The sequence below is a fragment of the Rhagoletis zephyria genome, unplaced genomic scaffold (assembly GCF_001687245.7).
Source record: "Rhagoletis zephyria isolate East Lansing unplaced genomic scaffold, Rhagoletis_zephyria_1.1 Rzeph_scaffold_00070, whole genome shotgun sequence".
In the NCBI taxonomy this organism is placed as follows: domain Eukaryota; kingdom Metazoa; phylum Arthropoda; class Insecta; order Diptera; family Tephritidae; genus Rhagoletis; species Rhagoletis zephyria.
In genome coordinates this window covers 96,319-122,920 of record NW_016157154.1, presented here as the reverse complement: position 1 = coordinate 122,920, position 26,602 = coordinate 96,319, and the positions used below count along the sequence as shown (strand labels likewise).

The window sequence follows — 26,602 nt, the reverse complement described above, 5'->3', positions numbered from 1 at the left end:
TGAGCGAACCGCCGCTACTTTGCCCGAAATGTCGATAGGTGCGACATTGAGCATAGCATTCAGCGCTAAGGTTGGAGTGGTTCGGAGCGCCCCGCTGATCCCAACGAGGGCTGCCCTTTGCACGCGCTCTAGCTTCCTGACATGAGTGGTCTTTTCCAGTGAACTCCACCAGACGATGACCCCATACAACATTATCGGCTTAATTATGGTTTCATATAGCCAGTGCATCACTTTTGGGGAGAGGCCCCATCTCTTCCCTATGGCATTCTTGCAGCAGTAGGGAGCCACCGATGCCTTCCTCACTCGTTCCTCGATATTAGGTTTCCATGACAACTTCCGGTCCAGGATCACGCCCAAGAATATGACCCCATCAGAGACGCCAAGTGGAACACCCCCTATCGAGGGGAGCTGGGCATGAAGCTTTTTGTACCTCCTGGTAAAAAGAACGAGCTCCGTATTTCCAGGATTAACAGCAAGCCCGCAGCTAGCGGACCAATTTGTGACCCTGTTTAGGTACCCTTGCATAAGATCATACAGAGTGTTCAAGAACTTTCCTCTGACGACGAGTGCCACGACATCCGCGTAGGCAATAACCCGGCATCCTGTCCTTTCCAATTCCCCCAGGACGTTGTTTATCACGACCATCCAGAGGAAGAGTGAAAGGACGCCTCCCTGCGGGGTGCCTCTGCTTACTTTACGCTGCTCAGAGGCGTTGCCCCATTCCGCTGTGACAGTTCTGTCGTGCAGCATGTGTGAGATGAGCCTTACTAGATAGCTCTCGACTCCGAGCTTAGTAAGGGCTCTTATTATCGCCCCGGGAAGGACATTATTGAAAGTCCCCTCGATGTCAAGGAAGGTACCCACTACAAAATCTTTGTTTTTAAGAGACTCCTCTATAATTTTGACGATTGAGTACAGGGCAGATCCCACGGATCTACCTTACAGGTAGGCGTGCTGAGAGGGGCTAAAACGCTCTCGAGGAATCCTGTTTCTAATGTGACTGATAGGTCTGAAGTCCCTCGGGGATACATGAGAGTTCTTTCCTGCTTTGGGGATGAACATGACCTTTACGCACCTTCAAGCCCCCGGGATGTACCCTCTTTCTAGGCAGCTCGCATAGATAGGGGTGAGCCAGCGCCACGAGATCTCCACAGCCTTTTGCAGCTGCGCAGGAATGATGCCATTCGGTCCAGGGGACTTGAAGGGCTTGAAAGAGACGATTTCCCAGAGCAGTCGGCGCCTCTCCAGTAGTTCACCGGAGGAGGAGGTAGAGCATTCGCACTTTCCAACACCGGTGGGTTCACGCGGTGCAGAATTTCCTGGGAAATGAGTATCAAGGAGCAGCTTAAGCGATTCCTCTCCACTCATCGCCCAGTTGCCCTTTTCGTCCCTCAGGTATGCCAAGGGTATGGGATTCCTCGCAAGGATTCGCCTAAATCGACATGATTCATTACAACCTTCTACGTCTTCGCAGAAGTTTCTCCATGACTCGCTTTTGGCCTAGATGCCTAGTCCGATCTTATAGAGTTCCCAGTCGGAGTGTTGTCCACTCTTTCTGGCTTTATTGAACAGGCGTCTACTCATTGCCCTGAGTTCTGAGAGCTCCACCGGCCACCATTTTGGTCGTACTTTGCCCCCAGGCCTACTCAGCGGGCATGAGATTTCGATGGCACTCCTACAAGCTGATGTAAACTTATCCACCATAGCATCAATCGAGCCTTCGGTGCTTAAGCTCCCCTGGGGGCCTCTGGGAGTAGTTCCCGAAGTTTTTTACTATAGAGGTCCCAGTTTGTTCTCCTAAGGTTCCTAAAGGGGATACTTTTGGGACGATCTTCGTCCAGAAAAAAACTGGATATACCTATGGTCCGAAAAGGAGTGATCATTAAGAACCCTCTAGTCGGAAACTCGGGATATTACAGAAGACGAGACTAGGGTGAGGTCGAGGACCTCTTGCCTTCCCGCGGTGGTAAAGGTCGGTTCGTTTCCTCTACTACAGATACATAAGTCTTCACTTAGAATATAATCAAAAAGTGACTCACCTCTTGCATTGATATCTGAGCTTCCCCAGCACGAGTGTCGCGAATTAGCATGTAATCCAATAATTACATCGGCTTTCCGTCGCCTCGCTTCCGCTATGGCTTCACGTAGCAGTAATGGAGGTGGTTCCACCTCGTCGTCATGAGCCACGTATGCGGATATAATCCAGAGCTTTCTGGCACCGCTATCCAGGCTGACAGTCATGTCCTCGTTGCTGAAATTAGGTAGAATTAGTGCTTTGAAATCATTTCTGATGAGCATGCAGGATCTTGGTCTACCTGCTAGATTCTGCCCCATCAGCTTGAAATTAGGCGTCCTGATCCCGGAGATACCCCTACTGCTTAGCCACGGCTCCTGGATCAGGACTACATCGGCTCCACCTTGCTCAAGGTGGATAAGGAGATTTGCGGATGCCACCTTAGAGTGTTGGAGGTTATTTGCAGGATCTTCATCCTCCAAAGTCCGCTCCAGCCACGCCAGTTCGACGTCCTCGTTTACTGAGCCTAAGAGCCTCTCTTCCTCCTCCCTTCGTAGAACCGTCCGATGCTGACGACGGATCCCTCCGTTGAGAGAGCATCCTCAGCACTTTCGGCCTCCGACATGATGGATTCTACCTCCATACTCATGGGGGCTTCTTCCGCCGCGGGCTCACGTGTTTCCGGCACCTCAGGAGGTTGAGAGCCATCACCCCTGGAATCGGATTGGTAGACTCTAAGGACTACCCTTTCGAATCCATATGTGATGACTCCCCTGGATTCAGCGAGAGGGCCAAGGGATTCCGCATTGAATAGTATCAGGAGTAGTAGAGGATTTCCTCAATCTCCTCCGGTGCGGAGGGCTCGGGGGGAGCCAGACGCGGGCACGCGGGCGGGCAGGAAGATCATTTTCCTCCACGGCTTCCAGCTTGGGGCCCTCCCAAACCTCCCCCCACCAGAGACACTGCAGACTTGTATAATGATGCCGACCGCTCGTCGGCGCATACAATTCTTTTGTGGTTGCCATGATGCCACCCACCATCCTCACAGCGCGGAGGTGGACCAGAGTTTCCTCTGACCACCTTCAGAAAGACAGAGGAGATGGCTGCTGCCACGCGCCTCCAGGTTTCCTTGGATATGGTGCCATCTTCTCTGCCTCGATCGAGGACCCCCAGGGTAGTTGATCCCGCCTGCTTAGCGATTTCGCTGAACAGAGCAGGCGCAAACCCATTCCTGGGTCTTTCTGCGTGGGAGCCTTCTCCCTCTTGAGACCTTTGTCTCTTAGGACCCGTAGGAGGCGCACTCGCGCCTGTCGGAGTAAGCCTTTCTGCCCGACGATATTTGCCGTTTAGGCATTCCCGAAAGCTTCTTGTGGGGAGCCTTCGAGAACAGACCCGGAAGAGAGAGGAGCCCGCGCTGGTGCTGGCGATTCCGTCTATCGCTCTCTCAGTCCGGCCACTTGCCTAGAGACCCCCACGCAGTTTGGTTCCGGCACTCCTGCCCTCCCAGTAGCGACAGCACCTGGCCCCCGGAAGCATTTAAGTGCGTCGGTTTCGACGCGTTCTTACCCACCGAGCGAATATCCGTTGAGGATCCCCCAGAGGTAAAAATTGGAGAACGAGGCGGTTTCGCCTCGCATACCGCAGGTGGTGCTGTAGCCCCCCCAGATGAGCCGGCTTTGGAGGTCGGCTCCGACTTCCCGCCACCCCTCGAAGGCTTATTGTTTTTTTTTTGGTTTATTGTTTTTTTGTTGTTATTGTCTTTCATATTCTGTTGGGTCCCCACTCAGAGCCGCTATCCAAAACCCGAGCGTGTAGACTATGGCGAGGGTTGACCCATGCCCTTATGTGGTCATGAGTTCAGAGCCGACCAGCGCAAAGACGGGAGTCCTCTCAACCACACCTACACCACCAACTTAACGGCGACGGGACTTGGAACGTACCCTGAGGGCTGCCAGGGTTTTAACGGGACGGGGGCAGTTGCGGCATTAGCTCACCAGCCATTTCTGCTGAGTGTCACCCCAGCATACTCAGGTGGTAGAATACCACAACCACCAGCTCAGGGATCGACAAATCCAAAACGTTTTCAGAATCGTAGTCAGAGGACGAAGCCAGGGTCGTTACGGTTCAGGTTAAGAGGCCGTGGAGGCCGCAGGCCATTTGGCGTTACCCAGGGTGCACCACGCGGAGGCGACCTGCTCTACACCCCCATTAAAACCATATTTTACAAACTTTTTTTGCTTATTTTCATCAAGTTTCACTTTTTATATTTTATAATAAATACCAATATAATCGCACTCAACCACCGCGCCATTTTCGTTTTCTTTGTTTGTTTTTATTTTTAGGCAGATGTCAAAAACGCTCAGAAATTTACTTTTTTCATTCTTTTCCGATTGCGTGATCTTGTTAGTTGGTTCATGGTATGTATGTACATATGTACATATTTCGAAATTTTTTTTATTTGTAAAGGCTCTCAAGAAAAACTAAAAATTCATATAAAATTACGCACAATAAATGGAAAATAAAGTAGCTTCTATAAAAAAATTTCTTAAATAAGTATGCAGCTCTTAAGAAAAAATTGCTCGTATATCTCTTCGCTACCATGTCCAACTATCGAATGTGAAAATCGGCACTTTTCAAAATTTTGATTTGCCACTAATAATTTTATTTCGTATAGCAGTTGTTGTTTTTGACAACTTATTTGTTGGTTAATGACTGCAAATAGTGTTATAGAAAATTAGAAACGAGAAATAATACTTTCATAAAAATATAAGTACATACATAGATTTAAAAAGCTGCTTGAATACAAAAGTTTTATGAAAATGTCACATTAAACAACTGTCTAAATCTACGTTATTTTTTATAAATAAGGCCGTAAACATTTCCTTACATCGTCAATTTCCATATTCTATTTTTACTCTTTCAATTTCACTGACCAGCGCCGCAAACGATATCAACTAGTAGGCTCACAATCACGATTGAGAGAATACAAAGGTTGCGCCGATCTCGGACCGCTATTCCTCTCTTAACGAATTTGACAGAATCGTTGTTTGCATGACGTCACACTTGTGCAACTTGTTTACGTTTTCCTTGCAACATTTTTTCTTCTTCTTCCATTCTTGCTCACGTTTTGGCATTTCTCTCTCGCAATTGCACCAGTGTGACGTCACACAAAAGTTATTCTCAAAAATACTCTCTGATCGGCGCAATCTTGTATTCTATCATTCTTGGACAACCAGAATTGAAATTTAATACTCAAGTACTTACAGTACTACAAGTATACAGAGAGTAGATTTGCTACTCCCTTTTGGCAGCAGCAAATATCTTTCGTACGCGATGAGAGAAAGTAGAGTACATACTTTGGTGACAAGAATGATAGAATACAAGATTGCGCCAATGAGAGAGGATTTTTGATCGTAATTTTTGCGTGACGTCATCTTGGTGCAATTGCGAGAGAGAAATGCCAGAACGCATATAAAAATATGTAAACAATGCAAAAAAATGTGTTAATTGTAATATTACATAGCCCAATTTTATAGAAATCAATAAATATACAAAGATTGATTAATTAGGAACACGTAGCAATAATTTTGGACATGTAGCCCTTTAGATAAGTACGATTTTTAGCACATGAAAAAATTGATGTATTAACAGTGTTTGCAATTTCATCTAGACCAAAAGGAAGGTGTGCAGCAAAGTGAATTTTGGGACTCACTATTGTAAAAAGCCATGCAGAGTGCATATTTATATTTGTGGACGGTAGCCAACCACCATAAACCCCACAGCTTTTATTTGATGACTTTTGTACCATTTCCGAGAGGATGCATGAGTGTGTCTTCTTTGGAAACAAATATTCTATGTAAGTAAAACATAATTTAAGCAGAACTTTTAAATGTATAATAATTTGGGCACTGTTTTGTATTAGGTACGTAACAGCGCGGTAAGATGCCGCTTGAATTAGCGGCTGGCGACCTTATCCACTGGTGCATTACCTCCTACCAGCACTAAAAAGAATCAGGTACTAACAAAAATAAGTAGGTAGTGAAGTTCATGTACATATCTATTTACTGTAGAAAGTGCTTTTGTATGTATGCCATTGCCAGCAAACTAAACATTCATCATGGAAATATACCTAAATACTAGAACTCACCAAAGAAAGGCCAACATAGTTCCATGTAAAAGCAAGCATTTAAATAGTCTTGTATATTTTATTAGAGTATAATTATAATTACAATTATATGTGTACAGATTTGTATTTATACATAATCCCTATTAGTTAAAATTGAAACTAAAGTTAAATACTGAAAAACATATTACAATTGTTATGACGGACTATTGTCTAAATGTACCAACATAAGCGACATATATATGTACATTGTACACATGTATTAGCTTAAATTTTGTTCTAACTCCAATTTCCTCTGTTTTTATAGAAATGTGTAAACCCAATACTTGCCTCAAGCATCTTTGTTTATAATAAAAAATCTTATTTACTAAAAACTGTTTGTACATATATGTTTGTATAACAATACTATTTAAATTTTTAAGTCTGTATGCATACTTATGTTCAATTTAATAGCAGTGGTTTATTGTGAAAAATTTTGGCAATTTATTTTCCTAGTATTTGCTTAATTTTGAAACTGAACTTTATTTTAGTAAAAAAAAATTAAGCAAATAACAGGAAAATAAATTGCCAAAATGTGTTATTCATTTCGAACTGTGTATTCTTTTCAATATCTTCACTAGTAAAGTGCTTCATGCACACATAGCTCGATTTGGTGTTTAGTGCTTATCCTCGCCGGCAGAACTACTTCCACTTTTTCGCCAGATTTGCGTCCGCAGGAAACGAAAAAAAACTTATATCGCACGCTTTCCTTTTGTTTTCACTATTACACTTTGCCACGGCACACTTCATTTTGCTTTGTTATGTCTAAATAATTATTTAAAACCACGCAGAAATATTAATGCACAAATATTATAATTGTTATTTGGTTGTTTCGTATGCTCACAATCAAAAATTGCACCAAGATGACGTCACGCACATAGCTGATTCTGTCAAAATCACAAAGAGCGGATTAGCGGTACCGCGATTGGCGCAATCTCTATTTCTCTCAATCGCTTTGGTGGAGTAATAGCAAGTACGTCAAGTGTTTACTCTCTCAACGCCAAGTAGTGTATGTATGCAGAAAAAGAGTAACAATCTGTTGGGAGTACAATGCAAGGAGTACTTATTGAACGAAATGCGGCAGATACACTTGCGCAGGACTTTAATATATAACACATATGGGTGTTTCCAGCGGAAGGTCCACCACGTCAAAAAAAATAAAAGTTTTATATCTAACGTATTTACGGGCCGATTTTTATAATTTTTAAAATATATACTGGCTATGTAAGTAGAATCACGTTTGCATAAAATGGTCTTCCTAGGTGGTGCCAAGGTCGAGATATTTCGAAAAACCGTATTTATGGTCCGATTTGGTTCGAATTTGGCTTATGTGGTTGAAACATAATAAATCATAGATTTCTAATAAATTGACCCTGAGTTGGCGCTGAAGTCAAAATATAAAGTATATTCTACATTAAATACATGTTTTATTTGCGTTGAAAATTCATTTGAAAGCAATATTAACAAAAATATAACGATGGAAATTTATGTCACGTGACGCCACGTCACGTCACGTTTCACACTTGGGGTTGTAAAAGAGAATTGAAACAATTTGCATTAATTCAAAAAACTCTAAAAACAACTAGAATTGCTCCAAATTATATTAAAATAAGTTTCATGAAAATAGCCATACACAATTCGCAGAGTTTTGCGATTTTGTAAGAAAAGAAAAAATCAACTTCCATTTTTTGTCACGTAAAGACACTATCTTTAAATGCTTATATTTCAGGACCAAGCAGTTCGATTGATTTCATTTTTCGGTTAAATATAGAGCTAATTATGTGCTATACAATGGCCCAAAAAAGTTAAAGAAAACAAATGGTATTCCTTTTTTGTATCACATTGAAATCGTACGACTGTCACGTGCGCCACCATGGGAATGCCCATATATGAGGCATTCTTTTTCATATCGGACACCAAATTTGGTGTCACAATTTCGATTGGGTTCACATATTTCCTTTTTTCTTCGGATATATGATCTGTCAAGTTTAAGAATTTTTCGTGATTCTGACTAAATAATCATGTACTTCTTCAAATTGTTATATTTCGGGTTCTGTTCATCGTAGAGACTTCATTGTTGACTCTCACAAAATACACCACCTCGTCATAAAAAAAAAATATTTTAAAAATAGTTATTGAAAGCTCTCTTTTTTTGGAACATGTGTTTTATAGAGAATTAAACAAGGATTACGAGGGTGTAATTTTAAATCCCAAATTAACTGGTCTTTACTATGCAAATCAACTTAAAATAGTTCAACTGTTAATAGCTATAGTATTTTTAGGACAATTATAACCATCATATAGGAAACCCGTTTGTTTATCTTCAAAACGACGTTAAGATGAAGTCTGTACGAAGAGTAGAGCCTGAGATATAACGATTGGAAGAAATACATGAATGGTCAGAATCACGAAAAAATTCTAACTCTGACAGATCATATCTCCGAAGAAAAAAAGAAAAAAAAATCCTCGAATACGTGGTAGCTTATTTCATGTATAGAACCCATAAAAAAATTTGAAGCGAATCGGAGACATCCGACTTGTAGATATACATAAGTATATATACATATGTTTTGGCATACTAATATTGCTACACAAACAGGCTCTCTTATTTTTTACTTTTTGTAAAAATGACTGCGACTGCAATATGAATTAATTTCAATTCCATAGTTTATAGTTAATTCAGTTTGTAATTAGCTTTATAAACTGATATAAAATAAAGACATTTATATTTCTTTGCTTAAAAACACAAATTTATTTTTGTTTCTAGTATTCGCACTAAAGCAAGACTGCAAAACTAGTTTGTTAGCATATTTTAATTAATGGTAATAATATCCCGAGGAGGAGGATGGTTCCGTGCGCAGAAGTGGACAACTTTTGACTGCCATTCACCTGGGAGTGGCCAGAAGCGATTCTTGTGCGTACGGTTCAAATCGCAGCTCACAACGTCCGGATATTTATATCCACGTATCCTCTGGGTAGCAACCAAACACCCGTTTGGGAGCGAGCTAAAGTGAGAAGGCGTAAAACTTCGCGTGCGCTGGGTTTGGGTCCCGCCACGTTAAAACCCCGCCCAATGAAAAGAAGCAAACAGCCTCGGATGAGACCCCCTTTTTCTGATGACGACCACGGCAAACGTATAAAGGACTATGATTTAAGGGTATGCACCTGGAATATCCGGACCCTTAATGGGGAAGGTGCCTCTGCCCGGCTGGTTGATGTCCTCGGGAAGACAAAGGCTGACATCACCGCCATCCAAGAAATGCGATGGACGGGGCAAGGTAAAGTAAGCGTGAAGCCTTGCGACGTCTACTACAGTTGCCACGTAAAGGAGCGCAAATTCGGTGTTGGATTCGTGGTAGGAGAGAGACTCCGTCGCCGAGTACTGGCGTTCACCCCGGTGGACGAACGTCTAGCCACAATCCGCATCAAAGCTAGATTCTTCAACATCTCGCTCATCTGCGCCCATGCCCCGACGGAAGAGAAGGATGAGGCGTCCAAGGATCTCTTCTATGAGCGCTTGGAACGTACATATGAGCGCTTCCCCCGACACGATGTCAAAATCGTGCTTGGCGATTTTAATGCCAAGGTGGGCAAGGAAGGGATCTTTGGCGCCACTGTCGGAAAATTCAGCCTCCACGACGAAACGTCCGATAACGGACTGAGGCTGATCGACTTCGCCGGGGCCCGAAATATGGTAATATGTAGTACTAGGTTCCAGCATAAGAACATCCACCAAGCTACATGGCTGTCTCCAGATCGAAAAACGAGAAACCAAATCGATCATGTTGTGATAGACGGAAGGCATGCTTCAAGCGTTTTGGACGTACGTACACTCCGAGGGCCAAACATCGACTCGGACCACTATCTTGTTGTAGCCAAGATACGCACCCGCCTCTGTGCAGCAAAAAATGTGCGCCCAACAATGCAAGGAAAGCTTAACGTCGAAAAGCTGCAATCACAACAGACGGCCAATTTATTCGCCACTCGACTCACACACCTGCTCTCTGAGAGCACTCTTCAACAATCCGACGTACGCGAGCAGTGGAACCACATTTCCCGATCATTAAGTACCGCCGCCGAAGAAGTAGTTGGATTTCAGCGAGCCCGAAAGAACAACTGGTACGATGAGGAATGTCAAGAAGCCGCAGAGAAAAAAGATGCCGCCTACAGGGCCACGCTGCGATCGGGCGCAACGCGAGCCATGTGGGACCGTTATAGGGAACTGAAGAAGGAAGCGAGACGTATTTGCCGCAATAAGAAGAGAGAGGCCGAAATACGTGAGTGCGAAGAGCTTGAGATGCTGGCCGACAGGAAGAACGCCCGAAAATTCTACCAGAGGGTTAGGCGACTTACGGCAGGTTTCAAGACCGGGGCGAACTCCTGTAAGAACAACAATGGCGACCTAGTGACCGATGTCCAGAATATACTTAAATTGTGGAGGGAACACTTTTATAACCTACTGAATGGTAGCAGCGCTGAAAGTAGTGAGGAAGACGAACCCGAGTCCCCAGTCGATGATGATGGAGTAGCTGTCCCACCGCCTGACTATGACGAGGTACGAATAGCGATTACGCGGCTGAAAAACAACAAAGCTGCTGGAGCTGACGGCCTGCCAGCCGAGCTATTCAAGTACGGCGGCGAGGAGCTGATGAGGTGCATGCATCAGCTCGTATGCAGAATATGGTCAGATGAACGCATGCCCGACGACTGGAATTTAAGTGTGCTCTGCCCAATCCACAAGAAAGGCGACCCCGCCATACGCGCCAACTACCGCGGAATTAGCCTTCTAAGCATAGGTTACAAGGTCTTATCGAGCGTATTGTGCGAAAGACTGAAGCCCACCGTCAACGAGCTGATTGGACCTTATCAGTGTGGCTTTAGGCCTGGAAAATCCACCATAGATCAGGTATTCACAATACGCCAAATCTTGGAAAAGACCCGCGAGAATAGGATCGACACACACCATCTATTTGTCGATTTCAAAGCCGCTTTCGACAGCACGAAGAGAAGTTGCCTTTATGCCGCGATGTCTGAATTTGGTATCCCCGCGAAACTAATACGGCTGTGTAAAATGACGTTGAGCAATACCACCAGCTCCGTCAGAATAGGGAAGGACCTCTCCGAGCCGTTTGATACCAAACGAGGTTTCAGACAAGGGGACTCCCTTTCGTGTGATTTCTTTAATCTTATGTTGGAGAAGATAATAAGAGCCGCAGAACTGAACCCCTCAGGCACAATACTTTATAAGAGCGTACAATTGCTGGCATATGAACAGATCCGCATAGCCCCTGTTATACCAATTCGGTGCAGTTTGCTTAGTTTTGCGCTAGCAGTTCTTTGTGTCGCTTTTGCCCACTATGCCAAGGATGCGTAGGTTACTATCGGCTTAACAACTGTGTTGGATGACTAGTAAGTCATTTTGGGGAAAGTCCCCATGTCTTCCCATAAAGTCGCGCACATGCGAAGAAGGCACTCACTGCCTTGTTTGCGGTTGCATCCAAATGTACATTCCAGGTGAGTGTCTTATCCAGCCACACCCCAGGTATTTTGTTTCATTTGAGAGCCCTATTCTAGTGCCGCCCAGAGTAAATTGTCATGAATAACTTTTTCCTTCTGTTAAACGCAACCAGAATAGATATAGTAGGATTAATGGATAATCCTTTGGTGTCAGACCTTCTTTGCGTAATGTGCAGGGCTTGTTGCATGACGTTGGAAATCGTTTACCAGATCGTCTGCATAGACTTGTGTTTCGAAACCATGGTCGTTCAGTAGGAAGAGGAGTTCGTCTATAACCATAGTCCACAGAAGAGGAGAGAGTACAGCCCCATCAGGGCAACCTCTTTCAGGTTTAATAAATTCGTTCATGCTTCCCAGCTATAGCCTGATCTTCCTTGTTTCTAGCATAGAAAGCACCCAATTTATTATGATAGGGTTTACTCCCTTGCATATCAGGGCATCTCTAATTGCCCTGTATGACGTGCTGTCAAAAGCCCCTGAAATTTCAATGAAGGGACAAAGGCCTATGTTCTTAGACTCTAGTGCCTTTTCGTTTTCGACATAGGGCTGGGAATGGCAGTCTCAGTATAGTTGCAAGTTTTGTTGCAGGGCTTTTTTCTCTACCAGAAGTGCGTGCTGGGATACCCAATTCCGTAGACAATAGCCTACTTTACAGCCCGGGAAATGAGTGTCTTGCAGAAGTCCGCAAGTTTCACCCGGATGCTGAGTATAGTTACCATCTGGTTTCTTTAGAGTGCCGATCGTATTTTTCTGTTCCCTATTTAGAGCTTTTTGGAGGCGTACTGCCTATGGGAGGCTCTTTGTTACCTCGCAGTGGTTTTGTCAGCTAGCTCTTATGGATTTCCGTAATTCTTTGTTACAATAGGTTTGGGCAAGAGCGGATTCCAATCACCCATATTCTAAGCTCTATTTGATAGTTTTCTGGCCAGGCATCTCAAGCTTCAAGCTTCTTACTCCACCAAGGCATATCACGTTTGGATTTTATCTTTACTTGGGGACAGCTACTATTGAAAGCTATTCCAATGTCGGAATGAAGCTGTTCAGCCTCAGTTCCAGCTCGTGTGCAGTTGTAATTTGACCATCATGGCTGTTTCCACCTTCTTCAATGATAAAACGAAAGAGTTCCCTTCTCGTTTACCTGGCATTTCTAAAAACTAGTTCATACTCCGGAAAGTGACCAATGTCGAATTCTATGTGCATATGGTCCGACATTGATATCTCCCCTGAGACGCGCCAGTTTGTGACAGAAGCTGCCACGTTCTGACTTAGAGTAAGATCTAAGATTTCCGTTCTAATAGCGTTCCTAAATATTGGTTCATTGCTACGGTTTATAATGCCTATATAATAATTACTTATAAACTCAAGGAGGTACTCACTAGGGATGTTAATTTTTCGGCTTTTTCCAATCCAAGGATTTTCGGGATGGCATTGTCACAATCCCGGGATCCCGGGATTAGTCCCGGGATTTAGATATTCATCAATTTTCAACAAGTTGAATCGAAAAAATTGCTTCTATATTGTTTGAGAAGCTCTCCTACCATGAAATAAATAATAAATAAATGGGTTTGAAACCCACTTTTTTATTTAAAGCATTTTGGTGATACGCGGTTTTGTACTTTAAGCGACGATATGTAGAAGATGGTGGCATATAAAAAGGAGAAACTTTTACAAACTTATATGGGCAAATAGGAAATAGGCTTGCCAAGCGCTGGCAACACTAGGTGAAATGTTTCTTATAAAGAATACATATCTATGTGTGTATATGTATATAGTAGATCTAACACAATGCAAACATTTTCTCTAAAAGTTTTATGTTACTCAAAATGGATGCTTACCATATTTTTTAAATTATTTAATTTCAACGGTTTTACTTACAATTTATACCGGAATTCTATTTCAGCATCTCCACTTCCAGGTTCTCATTCCACCCTTACAATCATGGTAAGACCAATTTAGAAGAAGTTTTTTTTAATTTAACTGATTTTTATCACTTATAGCCTATTTCGCGAAAGCAATTTAAGTGGAAAATTATTTTTTTATTTGAATTTAATATGAAAACTGACAGAAGGGAAACATAATTTTTCGCTTAAATTGCTGGTGAAACGGCACTTAATGAATTATGTTGTTTGATTTTATTCGCTTTATTACAAACGTTATGTTTAGATTTCTGTTCCGTTACGTTAATGCTGAATTCTGCTAATACTTGTTGTTTTTGCTATGAGAACTTCCATTTACATTCGCTAATACATGCCTTAACATATAAAGTTTAAAACAAATATTTATATTACTAACCGCATTTGCCAATCACGCGTTTTTTAACCTATGATGTAAGTTAAGCAGGGATCACACGATTTGTTTATTTGCACAGATTTGTACATTTTGGTAGTCGCAGAGTGGTGTTGTCTAGAAATAATGAGTTCAGTTCAATAGGAGCTTTACAAACACCACCACTCTGTAACTGTGAAAAAGTACAAATCTGTATAAATGTACAAATCGTGTGATCCCTAATCTACTCGCAGTTGTTAACCAAACCAATGATGAGAGTTAAGCAGGGATCACACGATTTGTACATTTGTACATTTCACAGTTACAGAGTGGTGATGTTTGAAAAGTGGTTATTGAGCTAGACTCTTTCTACATAAGTAGAAGTGGCTTTTGGATTTGGTCCCGTAATAATTTGGATTTGATCGAAATAATTCTGTATATATTCTGTATATATATTGAAGCAAATACACAAGTCTCTAAAGTCTGATTTTCATTAGGTCAAAATAACTGACCTCAAAAACTGCCTTCATCTGATAGCTGCTCATTTGGTGTCAAATGCGTTTTCATTACAATTTAAAAACTGACCAAATGTCGATACCGCAGTGCATGTCAAAGACTGCCGTCAAATTTAGGTGTCAGATGATTGATATTCTGTTTTCATAAGAATACCGACGTTTTGGATATAGACAAACCAAAAATATAACTGGATAGAACTCTTCATGCTGATTCTAACCTTACCAAAATTGTTTAGCGCTAGTAAAAAATTAAGAAGGTATAGGAGGTTAAGTTAAATTTTTCGATATTTTGAAATATCTTATGAACTACATACATAAGCGATTAAACAACTAATCATGTGAAAATAAAGATGATTAGTTTATCTTTCAGTTGATGTACATATATTTTCTGGTTTTTTATATTTTTAAGTCGAAAATACTAAAAAACAAAAAAAATGATTTTTTCATAAAATTACCTTTTTTGAAGAAGATTGCATAAATAATGCTACAGAAATTTATATTATTTAGAAAGTACAAGTTATTACCTTACATAGAAAGGTTTTTTTAAGGCAAAATTTAACGAAAGTAGTGGTAAAAATCGAAATTGTATATATATATTTTTCAAATGGCGTTTACCTAAAACTTGTTTTAAAAATAGTTATAGTAAAGACGTCGTAAAAAAGGTATTGAAATTATCTTTGAATTGGCGCCAATACTTTTCTAATCGGTCAAGTAGTTTCCGAGATATTAAACACATAAAAAATAGGAAAGTTGAAGTGTAACCTGTTGTATTTTCTTTTTTTTAATTGCTCTAAATAATTTCGGTATGGTTGATATTAGCGTTAAAAGTTATATCGATCTGCATTTTTGGTTTTTTCGTAGCTAAACTGTTGGTATTGTAGCTAGGATCAGCTGTTCGCATGGCAAACGAAGTCGAAATTGCCAACATGTTGGCAAATACATTTTGGTTGCCAAATGCTTCCACATCAGAGGCGAGGGCCTATTTCACTTGGCTGTCATTTTATATGACCGTGCGTGGTGATATATGAGAACAAACGCAAATAACACCAGATGAGAACCCGTATTCATTATTTTGACAACATTCTACGTCAAATATGACCTAATGAAAACCAGGCTTAACAGCCTTTTTAGCATTCACTCGTTCATTAGGTCTGATATCAAAGCGCGAAAGAGTCGTGCATTTTTACTGAATTAGCCGATATCATGCTGGCCAGGCCCGACGAAAGGGAGGGGGAAAGGGATGAATTCCCCCAGGCGTGTGCTTCTTAAGGGGCCCGAAATATCAGAACCATAACTTGTTATTATTTTTTTTTACAATGTAATTGCTCCTTGGTTATAGGCTTTTATTATAAATATATTCCGATTCCAATACCGCTGAAACTTGCTAAAACACAACTTTCGGATAGCTTTTCTTCTTGCATCTGAAAGCATAAGTACATATGTGGCAAAATTTAATATATACCTAAAATATATTGTAACTCTTGTTGTTTAGGATTTATGAATGTTTCAACAGCGGACTGTTACATTACAATTTTCGGAAGTACTTTTTAAAGCTTTTTTATATTATCGAAAACTTCTGTCTGCTCTCCTTACATAATGTTTTCAAAAGTTGATAGACAGTTTCTTAGCTTAAGGATGGAACTCAAGAACTACGTATTTATTGAACTGATAAAATTATTTTCAGGCCAATATTTGCAAAAAGTAGTCGCACTGTTACGTTACAGGAAAAGACTGTTACGTTACCTCTGCGATATACATACATACATACGTGTATATTAGAATTAGGTTTTTAAATAGCTTGTAGTCTATTTTATGCAATAAGTAGCATGAATTCAGTAGACTTGCGGTTTGACATGTAATCCAAAAAATTTAAAAACATGTTAATCATAAATACAGATTTGAAAGTTTCAGTTGATGTGCAGCTGTAGGTAGTTTCGGAATTAATTTTCTGTTTAGAACTCAAGCTCGAGCTGACAACTGCTCCAAGATATTGAGGTTTAGTACACGAAGCCATTTAGTACTATTCTTACCGTTCAAAATGCGCCTCCGATTTGTACTTTACAGTTTTTCATTCAGAAATTATAGCCATTGGAAATTATGGCCAATGAGTTAGAAAGCATATGCTTGGTTTGGCTATGTTAGATTCGAGGACACGGCTGTTTAAGTGGCCGTAACTCGTGAGAGAAAAATCGTATGCCACCATTCGAGAGTGCATTTTGAAGGATAATAATGGTAATAGAAAAATATCTGAAATAATTCTAACAGATTTTTACTATTTAATCAGAAAATCTCCTTCTTCTTTTAGCTTCTTAGTTTGCTTCTTTTGGCCTCGTTCGTTTTTGAAATAATATAACTCTCGCTTTTTTATTTTTTTTACGTTATTTTTATTTCCTGAGCGTATTTGAGTTTGAAAGAATATACATTTTAACTATGGCACGGTGAATAGCTTACCATGTTGCTTTCAAATGAGCCCTATCTCCAACTAAATAAAAAATAATTTTACTTAAAATTCAATTAGTAAAAATACTTACGTTACAAATAATTTTGCCCCGAAAAAACATGGATAATGAAGAGTATAGGAAACTGCTTTTTTTGCGAAGAAGGCTGAAAATGCTGGAAGAAAACCAGATTTTTTCCATTTTTTAGCCTGGTGGTTTCCGCGCGCAAAAACTTTTTTTGTATTTTGGATGTTACCTTAAAAATTTTTGCCGACTTTTTTTTCATTACTGATTATTTAGTTGAATATATTTTATTAACTTCAAAGTAATACAAGGCAATCGAAGAAAAGCAAGTATAATGCAAAAAAATGTGGCCTTTGAATATAAACAACCCTTAATTTCATGTTGCGCTTTTTTAATTTTCATTAACTTAAACGTGTCTCAGGATTAAGTAAATTTTCATGTTTGAGGGAAGGAAATTCGTGTTAATATTTATGTATATTGTCTGATACCTCGGTGTATGTATGACCCAGATGTAATAAAAAATCTGCGAAACTTGAGAAAAAAAAATTTCCCCTAGGTCCCGTTTTTGGCGATTTGCGCCATATGCTTTTAATTTTATACACTTTATATATAGGGGCCCGTGATTCTTTAGTCCTGGGCCCGAGTTTTCTCTCGACGGGCCTGATGCTGGCAAGATGAATGTTGTTGTCCGCAACCAACATAATGTGTGACCTTCCCGTGGACAGGAAATGATTATTAAGTTTCCCTCGTACTTTAATCGCACCCAATGCTCTTAGTCCAACATCCTCCAATCCTCTATTTGAAAAAAGAACGGTTCACGGTCTGAATACCTCCAATAACTATTGAAACTGTCTGATTCGTTAAGTTTAAGCAGATTTAATAAAATTTCCACCGTCACTATTTTATTAAAAAATAAACCAACTTACAATCGCAACATTATATGCAACAAACACGCCGTATTTTATGCACTGCGTTTAGTAAAAGATCCGCTTCATTTTGGTTTGTTACTGTTACAGTTTGTTACTCTAAAGTCCCAAGAAATCAAATAAAAAACTTTTTAATATACTATAACGGACTAAGAAGCAGAAAATAATTTTTCCTAGACTAATAGTATATTGATAAGTGCTGATTTTAAAGACTTAACAATTGTCATTACAAACAATTTATGAGATTTTAAGTGAAAAACATAGGGCGCATCTAATACACTTAAAGCGTTATAGTTTATTAACAATTCCATTAGATTTAATTGTCAGTAAGTCTAAGGACTTTGATCTGAAATATTTGGATATAATAGTCACTTTTATATCATTAGGCAATTCAAAGTATATAACGCGCATAAAAATTTGACATCGTCTGCGGAGATCTGAAATATCTACTGCGCAACTGCTAATTCGGCATCGATTTTAAGCAATCGATTTCATAAATTTTTAAACAACCGGGATTGGTTATATATCACTTCAAGTCTATTACATGCATCATATAAACATATAAATACTATACGTAGAAAAATTACAAGGGGTCCGAATACAAAATTTAGAAGTTGATATTTTGAGGACCCTCCTAATGTGCATATATATCAGAGGGCTAAATGAATTCATTCAAAACGGCTTATGAATTATTCATATACAAAACGAATGAATCATTCATTTTGTTTAAATTTTTTTTTGAATTTGAGTGAATACCTGTCTGATATATGTGTCGACCTTAAAATATTCCAAAGTGGAAATAAATTGGATAGAAATAAATGAAAATTTTTTGTATGACTATCCAAAAATATTTTTTCTATGCACATATGTACAAACATACATATTTATGTATGTATGTATTGCTGCGCTCCTGTTACAATACGAACAAATTTGTTTGTAGAAAAAAACTTTTACCGAAATGAGTTTGAATGATTTGAATGTTTTCCATTCATTCATTTACATTCTTTTATTTGAAGGTAGAATATTTAAAATAAAATGTGTATTCATAACTTACAAAATTCCAAACGCTGGGTGTTTTATATGTGAAGTAAAATATTCAAATCTACTGTACTCTGTTTGGCTAGGAATTTGAATGAATTAAAGCAGCCCTCTAATATATATGTGTGTATGTATGTATTTATATGAATACATACCCATATCTCATAATATAGTAGGGCGATTTGTGAAACGTTACAAAGTGGCATTTTTGGCGAAATACGATACGAACAAAATTGTATAAATGACCTATTGCAACTTCGGATTGCAAGTTTTGTCGCAAGAAAGCTTTCATACAAAAGTAATCAGCAGTGTCTCAAGTTGGCAAATTTTCCAACAAATGCGACAACTTGCGACGTTTCATGAATCCCAGTAATGGGCCGTATGAATAAAAACTAAGCAATTGCTTTTTCTTAAAATTTCATACCTTTTACTTCAATTTTGTTTGAATAAATTGAGTAAAAGATCGGAAATTTTAAGAAAAAGCAATTGCTTATTTTTATTCAAACGGCCCAATGTGTATCTATAAGTGCTAGCTGAAAACGGGAAGTTAAAGAAATAACTCACTAACTTGTATATTTTTGCATATTATATAGGTCTAAGTATACATATAATCTTCTTATTATTTTTTTAACAAATGTGTACACGATCATTTATTTTGCAGTAAATGGTATTCCTGGCCGCGATCATGTGATGGGAACAAAAATAGGTAGCCCTTATGATCCGCATCCTTCATCAACTTTATCTGAGGTCAATAGTCCAGCCGAAAGCCTCGTTGGAGGGGTAAGTTATCGCGATATTTTTACGGATTGAATGGCAAAATTCGATTATATGTATGTGTGTATTAGCAGACCCTGCCTTAAATTTAATTTATCATTTGTATAATATTTTTAATCATATTTGGTGTTGCTTTCTCTTGCTAAATTAGTACATACATATGGGTGTTTCCAACGGAAGGTCTACCGCGACAAAAAAAAGTCATATATCTAACGTATTTATGAGCCAATTTCCACGTCACGTAACGTTTCACACTTGGGGTTGTAAAAGAAAATTGAAACAAATTGCATTAATAAAAAAAATTAAAAACAACTAGAATTACTCCAAGCCATAATATTAAACCAAGTTTCTTGCGATTTTGTAAGAAAAGAAAAAATCAACTTCAATTTTTGTCACGTAACGACACTCTCTTTAATTGCTTATGTTTAAGGACCATGCGGGTCGATTGTTTTCATTTTTCGGCTAAATATAGAGCTAATTATGTGCTATACAAGGGTTAAAAAAGTAAAAAACAAATGTTTTTCCTTGTTTGTATCTCATTGAAACGTACGACTGTCACGTATGTGACGTATGGAAATATCCGTATGTATGTATTCTGGCATGACAGTTGCAATGGAAATTTAACCATTTTAAATAGTGGTGTCAAACTATCGATGGTTGGCAATGGTTTGTAGGCAACTATCGATTGTGCCGATAGCCACTTTCTGTTGATAGAGCAGCACTATGGATGCTAATGAGAACATTTGTATGTTTATCGTATTAGGGGTGTTAATCCATCCCAAAATCTCATTTAAAAACACCCACAATGACAGAATTGACATTGAAAACGTTTATACAATTATTTAATTTGCTCAATCCTTTTTCTTTTCTGTAATAACGTATGTATGTATATGTATGGCCACTTTCGCAAAATTCTTTACCTACGCCGCACAGTGTGTTTTCCGAACATTCCATGCGAATCAATCGTAGCGCTTTCGACATAAACAACAATTTGATAAGAAACAAAATGGTTTTGAAAGCTAATGTAATGCCCTTTCATGGAAAAATATTGCCATTGAGCCACAATTACTCTCTGACTTAAAAAATAATTTGGCAAAAATAGTGTTGTTCGAAAAAACATGCAAAATCCAGCGGATTTGTTAAAAAAAATTTTGTTGTGGACGTGAAACACGATTTCGCTGTTTAAAAAACGAAAAAAATTTTAACCCTTCTGTTGGAAAAATGCATTATGTATTGATTTTTTTTATTTGCATGCAGCTGTGCATCCGTCACACAATTTTATATCACTCGAACAACAAGTGCGTTTTAGTGCTATTCAAGACCTTTGAGCCAAGGTAGAAGTCTTTAGGCCCTTTGAGAGCTAAATTATAACGATGCTGAAGTTAATCTTACTAAAAATAAAATGCAACCAAAAATGCATTTCTCTGTACTAAATTGCAGCACTCTACGATGAATACTTCCAGAGATATGTTGTGTGAAAGCTTCAGTTTGTATGGGAGGTGCCACGACCCCTTCTTATATCGAAATTGATTTTCATCTATTATCATCCTTGGATAGTCTGGTGTCCATGTCCAAAATTTCATAAATATATGTACAGCTGTTCTCGAGTTTTTCGAACAGAAAAAAACAGTATATTTTGCTTTGTTGCCTCTATGCTTAAGTGCACATTTAAGATACCTACCCCAAAAAGCGCATCAAAAGCATTATCTTTAACATTTATAAGGAAACTGCTCCGATAGATGCATTCAACATACCTGCACATTGGCGATACCTGCCTTAAAAATTGTGGGACTAGTATCAATTATCAATGAAAGTATTACGTTTACCTGTACTGGCCCTACATTACGTAATTTTACAACCTTTTATTTATTTTGCTCATCTCGCAGAACAACGAAAATGGCTATCAACTTATGTAGTTATATAGATAATTAGATTACATTCGGTAAAAATTTCGCATAGGGATTCGGATACCTTCCTCATTGAAGTAGTAAAGAAAATTCGCTTAAGTGCCTTTTTCGGTTACGTGCACAAGTTTTTCGTGCAAAGAAGGATGTGCAGCTAAGCAAAATATACTGTATTAGTATAAATAGCAAATAAAATACATTTTTTAATTAAATGTGTCTTATGGAAAAATGTTTATGAATAATTTATTAAATAATTGCAGACATTATTTAAATTAATTTCAAGTATTTTCCAAAAAAGTTGAAGCATTCAAACGTAAAATTTTTTTCTTTAATTTTGGAAAATAAATATATAAAAAATAGAGCTCTTTTAAAAAATCGCGATGGACAGATCGACGCGAAATTTAATTATCTTTTATTTTAAAAAAAGAAACTTGAAATCGGTTCATATTTGGGCTCTCAAAATTGATTTGTCCACATCAACCTTTTTCCCCTATGCGCCGTGCCTATATGTATGTCCGTAAAATAACACTATTGGGCAATTCACAAGGTGTCGTATTTGTCGTGTTTGTCGTGAAGTCATGATATTTCATGACAGTTGTAAAAATGTTGTTATTGTTTTGTGAAGAAAAATAACACATGACGATACAACTCTGCAACCTATGTTTATTCGGTGTTATGTGAGGTTAAGTGCTGAGATATAATAAATAATCGTAACAGGTGTTCACAACCGTCGTGTTTTAACACAACTTTTGTTAGGAAAATATAACAACACCTTGTGAATTGCCCATATGTATTTTGCTACACGTGTACATACCCAGTGGGAAAAAGTAATGTATAGTAATCGAAAAAATAATCGGTAAAACAGCCGATTTCACATTCGAAAATCCATTATTTTCCCCACATAGATGTCCTAGGAAAAGTGGGGCATTCATTTTTGCATTACCAGTAATGCGATTTAATATGAAATTTTTGCGGCTTTTTGGATACATTAGAATTCTGACTACATATTAAACAGAAGTAGAATCTAGAACTCATTCGAAATACATTACATTATTTATCACGCATGTAATGCATTACCACTTTTTCCAATGGGTAGGTATAAAATATCGTGGATAGTATCGATATTCATGTACTTTCGATAGTCATAACCAGGCATGGGCAGAGAATGAGCACACGCTCAAAGAGCATAACCATCGCGTGTATGTATACAAGTAGGAGCCAAGGCGAATTCATATAAGGTGGCATCGATTCAACAAATACAAAAATTACTTGTATTTTGTTTTTGCTTTTAACTGGTCATTGTCAAATTTCAGCTATTCTTCTCCGAATGAAAAAGGGCGACAGAAAATGTAAACACTCCCACGTTTTCACTCACTCACTAGCAAATATAAAATTTTGACAATCAAACGCTACTCACAGCTGATTAAACAACACCACCTTATATAAATTCGCCTTGAGTAAGAGCGCAACGATGAGAACGCGATAGCATGTAAATTAATTAAATACCCCAACACATTCTCACTTTTAGCTAACGTTTGTTTGCGGTAGTGCCCATGTCTGGTCATAACCATAGATAGTTGCGATAGTAATGCATTATCGATATATCGATAGTGCCATCGATAGCTTTCCACCAGAGCTGCAAATATATCGATATATCGAGTAATTGTTTTTTTTGCCGATATCGATATTTTTTTCGATATCGAGTATGGCATAGCCATTTTCTTATTACTTATTTTTGCGCCAAACAACATCAGTGACTGAATTAATAGACTAAAAATCTGCGTACCAAATTTTTGTATAGAAATTCTTATTAAAAAGGTCGCAATTTTTAAGAATTTTTTTTTGATTTTTTTCTAATTTTTGCAAAAATGTTACAATTTAGGTTCATGTGGCTTTTGTTACAGATTGGGCTATACTTTTATAAAAAAGTTATGAAAAAAAATATAGAATGAAAAACATTGTAAATACTGTAATAATATCACTGTGTGATTTTGAGTGTGGGTCACTCTTCATACATACATATGTACCTCCAGGGGCGCACCCAGGAATATATTTTAGGGGGGGGGTTTTATATTTCTGAAGAGATATCACCGGAAAATACTCAAAATTTGCTTCAGATAATACCCTCTTTAAAATACATTTAAGCAAGTTTTATGTACAGTATGTAATAAATAAATAAACGTTTTAAAATTCATAAACTGCACTTTATTTACAGATTAACAGAACTCAAACGCTTTTAACCGACTTCAAAAAAAGGGAGGTTATCATCTCGCCGGAATACATAACTTTGGACCACGTGAACCGTTTTCAATAATCCTTTTTTTTATTAGAAAGATAGTACCTCAAGGTTTGTCCCGTAATTGTTTTAGAGATCCGATGATTGGATCATGAAGAAATTAACGGTACCCCTAAATTTGAATATGAGAATTGAAGTCGGTTGTGTTCTTTCCTTAAAAACTACTTGTTTAATAAAAAGTTCTATAAACTCAAGATGCACTCAACTTTCAAAAGTACCTAATATAAAATTAAAAAAAAGTCAGTAAAAATAAATTTATTGATTCCATGAATTTTTGCACTTCTATGTTCATTTTTTCGATTTCTGGTTTTCGATAGAGATGGTGATTTTTCACGATTGCTAAATTTTTTTAATATTTCAAATACCGAAAAAATTAACTGAACTCTCAAGAAAAACGAAAAATTCATATAAAACGACGGACGAGAAATGGAAAAGAAATTTTCTTCTACCAAAATTTCTTAAATCAGTTTGCAGCTCTCAAGAAAAAAAATGCTCGTATATTTATTCCCTCATGAAAATTTACAGCAAAAGCAAAGCGCTTTTTCAAGCAACAGAAATTATAATAAATATTTCTTATAATTTCCTTGAGAGCTGGATTCTTAGCTTTAAGATACAGATTGTATTTGAGGTTATTAGCTTTAGGGGGGGTTTGAACCCCAAAACCCACCCCTTGTGTGCGCTAATGTGTACCTCATATAAGTTACGGACGTTAAGTCCGTATAAGTCAAAAAAATAATTTAGTTGGGCCAACGCGCCCAATAGTTCTAACTACGAGTTACAAATCTACAACACAAATTTTGGAATCTAAAACAGTTTATTCTATTTACTTAATTACAATTAGAATTCTTAATCTAAACCGTAGCGTTACCGTCCCGAACTCGACTGCCTGCTTTGTGTCCGCTACTTCCCTTTATAGCCAATGTCCAGCAGCGGCGTACCTGTTGCATAATTGTTGTCTGTGAATAAGTTCGTCCGTTAGTTCCCACACTTGCATTATGGGTTGATGCTATTTCACAAGTATGCGAAATAGTATTATGCTGACGATGCGTCTGGAGTAATGCAGTAGCATACGTATTAATCGCTGGTACTAACCATGGCCTTGACTTTGGGTGTTAGGTTGCCGTGCGCCGTGAGAATGTAATTGTGCTGACTTAGCGGCACGTGTAGTGGGCAACAGTGGGAGCGCCGCAGCGAGTTAACTCTGGGGAGTGTTAACTCTTCCCCCTCTAAAGATCTGCGTCCCGCAGATCCGAGCGTGAACAGGTGTCTTCCTTTCTTCGTGCCTGAGGATCCGTCTGTAGTATGGACAATCTTACTTTAGGAAGTGCTGTCCCTTTTGTTAGCTTCCTCCAAACTATCCAAATGAGAATTAATAGCAAAAACAAGCCCAGAGTTTCCGAAGCTGTAAACCAATTGGTCCTGTCCTTTAGGTATCTCAGAAGTTTAACATTTCCAATAGTCATCTCGTGGACAAGATTCAGATTGACGGCGAGGCTTTTATTCTTTATAGTAGACAGCACAGGTCGGAGTATTTGAACGCCTGAGCTGCTCATGCTCCAGTAAGTTTTATCATCAATTCGAATAGTTTCGTTTTCCAGTTGAAGAATGTAGGAGCCGTTCAAATAGTTGGGGGTTTCACCTGACCATACTGTGTCATTGACGTTGTCCAATAAGATCGTGTCCTCTTTGATGACCTCAATCGTTGAGTCGTTGCAGCTTACGTAGCGGCAACTGGTCTCGCCACCTTTGAGCAGTCGCGGCAGGCAATCTTCTTCGCGTAGTAGGTCCAATGCATCCTGCTTGCATACCATTGCGCTTGTCAGATGAATGCACTTATCCTTGACGCCATATGTTTGCTTCTTGTTGATTAGAACTTGGCTGTACCTTAAATCCAGCCGATGACCATTTTTTGTAATAGAGTGATCGAGTGATAAGATTGTTGAATCTCGTTTGATCCACTTTTGGCATGGACAAAACGTAAAGTAGCAAGGTACCATTCGTGTAGATTGATGGTTCGCCGTATTCGACGGCTTCGATGACGTTAGCGTATGGAAGGACTTCGATTTCGCTGATCAATTCGTTGATTTCCTCTTTGTTTAGCAGGTTGCTGTTAATCACTCCAGCCTTGGCCATTTGACAGGCTTGAACAAACTCATTGACATCATCCTTCAAGATCATTACTTTGTGCAGGATTTCTTCTGATNAACAGGTGTTCAGAATAATAGCGATTACGCCAAGTTCGAACACTGTTGTTTGCTTGATTGCTTTCAAGTGATCTTTATTGAATTAATGATTACGTTTTTATACAAACTAAATGCTTACGTAGCTAAATAATAAGGGCATAAAAATTTTGGATAGTAAGCAAAATTATTGTAAAGGCTTTACATAAGCATAATTAATGCAAGTGCTTTATTCCCACGTTTTTGTTGACATAAGCATATTCCACATTTTGCGTCTACTTTCATTTGCGTGCATTAATCAACAATGTCTTATATGTAACTTGACACATGCCAAATTATTTGGCTATAAGAAAACATTGCTTCCCTCGGAAAAGAACATGTTAACTATAAAAAGAAAAATTATATGCATATTACCTGAGAATACTTAAAATTTTTCTTATCATTAAAATTTAATTGCTTATATAAAAAGAAAGAAATGGACATCATTAACTATGTACCTACATATGTATTTTAAGTCAATGCTTAAATAGTAGCAAAAGAAAAAAAAAC

The 26,602-nt window shown here is 38.6% G+C and overlaps 1 protein-coding gene across 1 annotated transcript in view; it reads left to right on the top strand.

Annotated features, from left to right (window-relative positions):
- Ca-alpha1D (Ca[2+]-channel protein alpha[[1]] subunit D) overlaps positions 1-26,602 on the top strand; it is a 435,534-nt gene that overhangs the window by 375,515 nt on the left and 33,417 nt on the right. The window contains exon 24 of the mRNA XM_017627184.1: positions 19,561-19,679. Coding sequence (XP_017482673.1) covers positions 19,561-19,609 — 49 coding nt within the window. The 3' untranslated portion in view covers positions 19,610-19,679. The remainder of the gene's footprint in view (positions 1-19,560; positions 19,680-26,602) is intronic.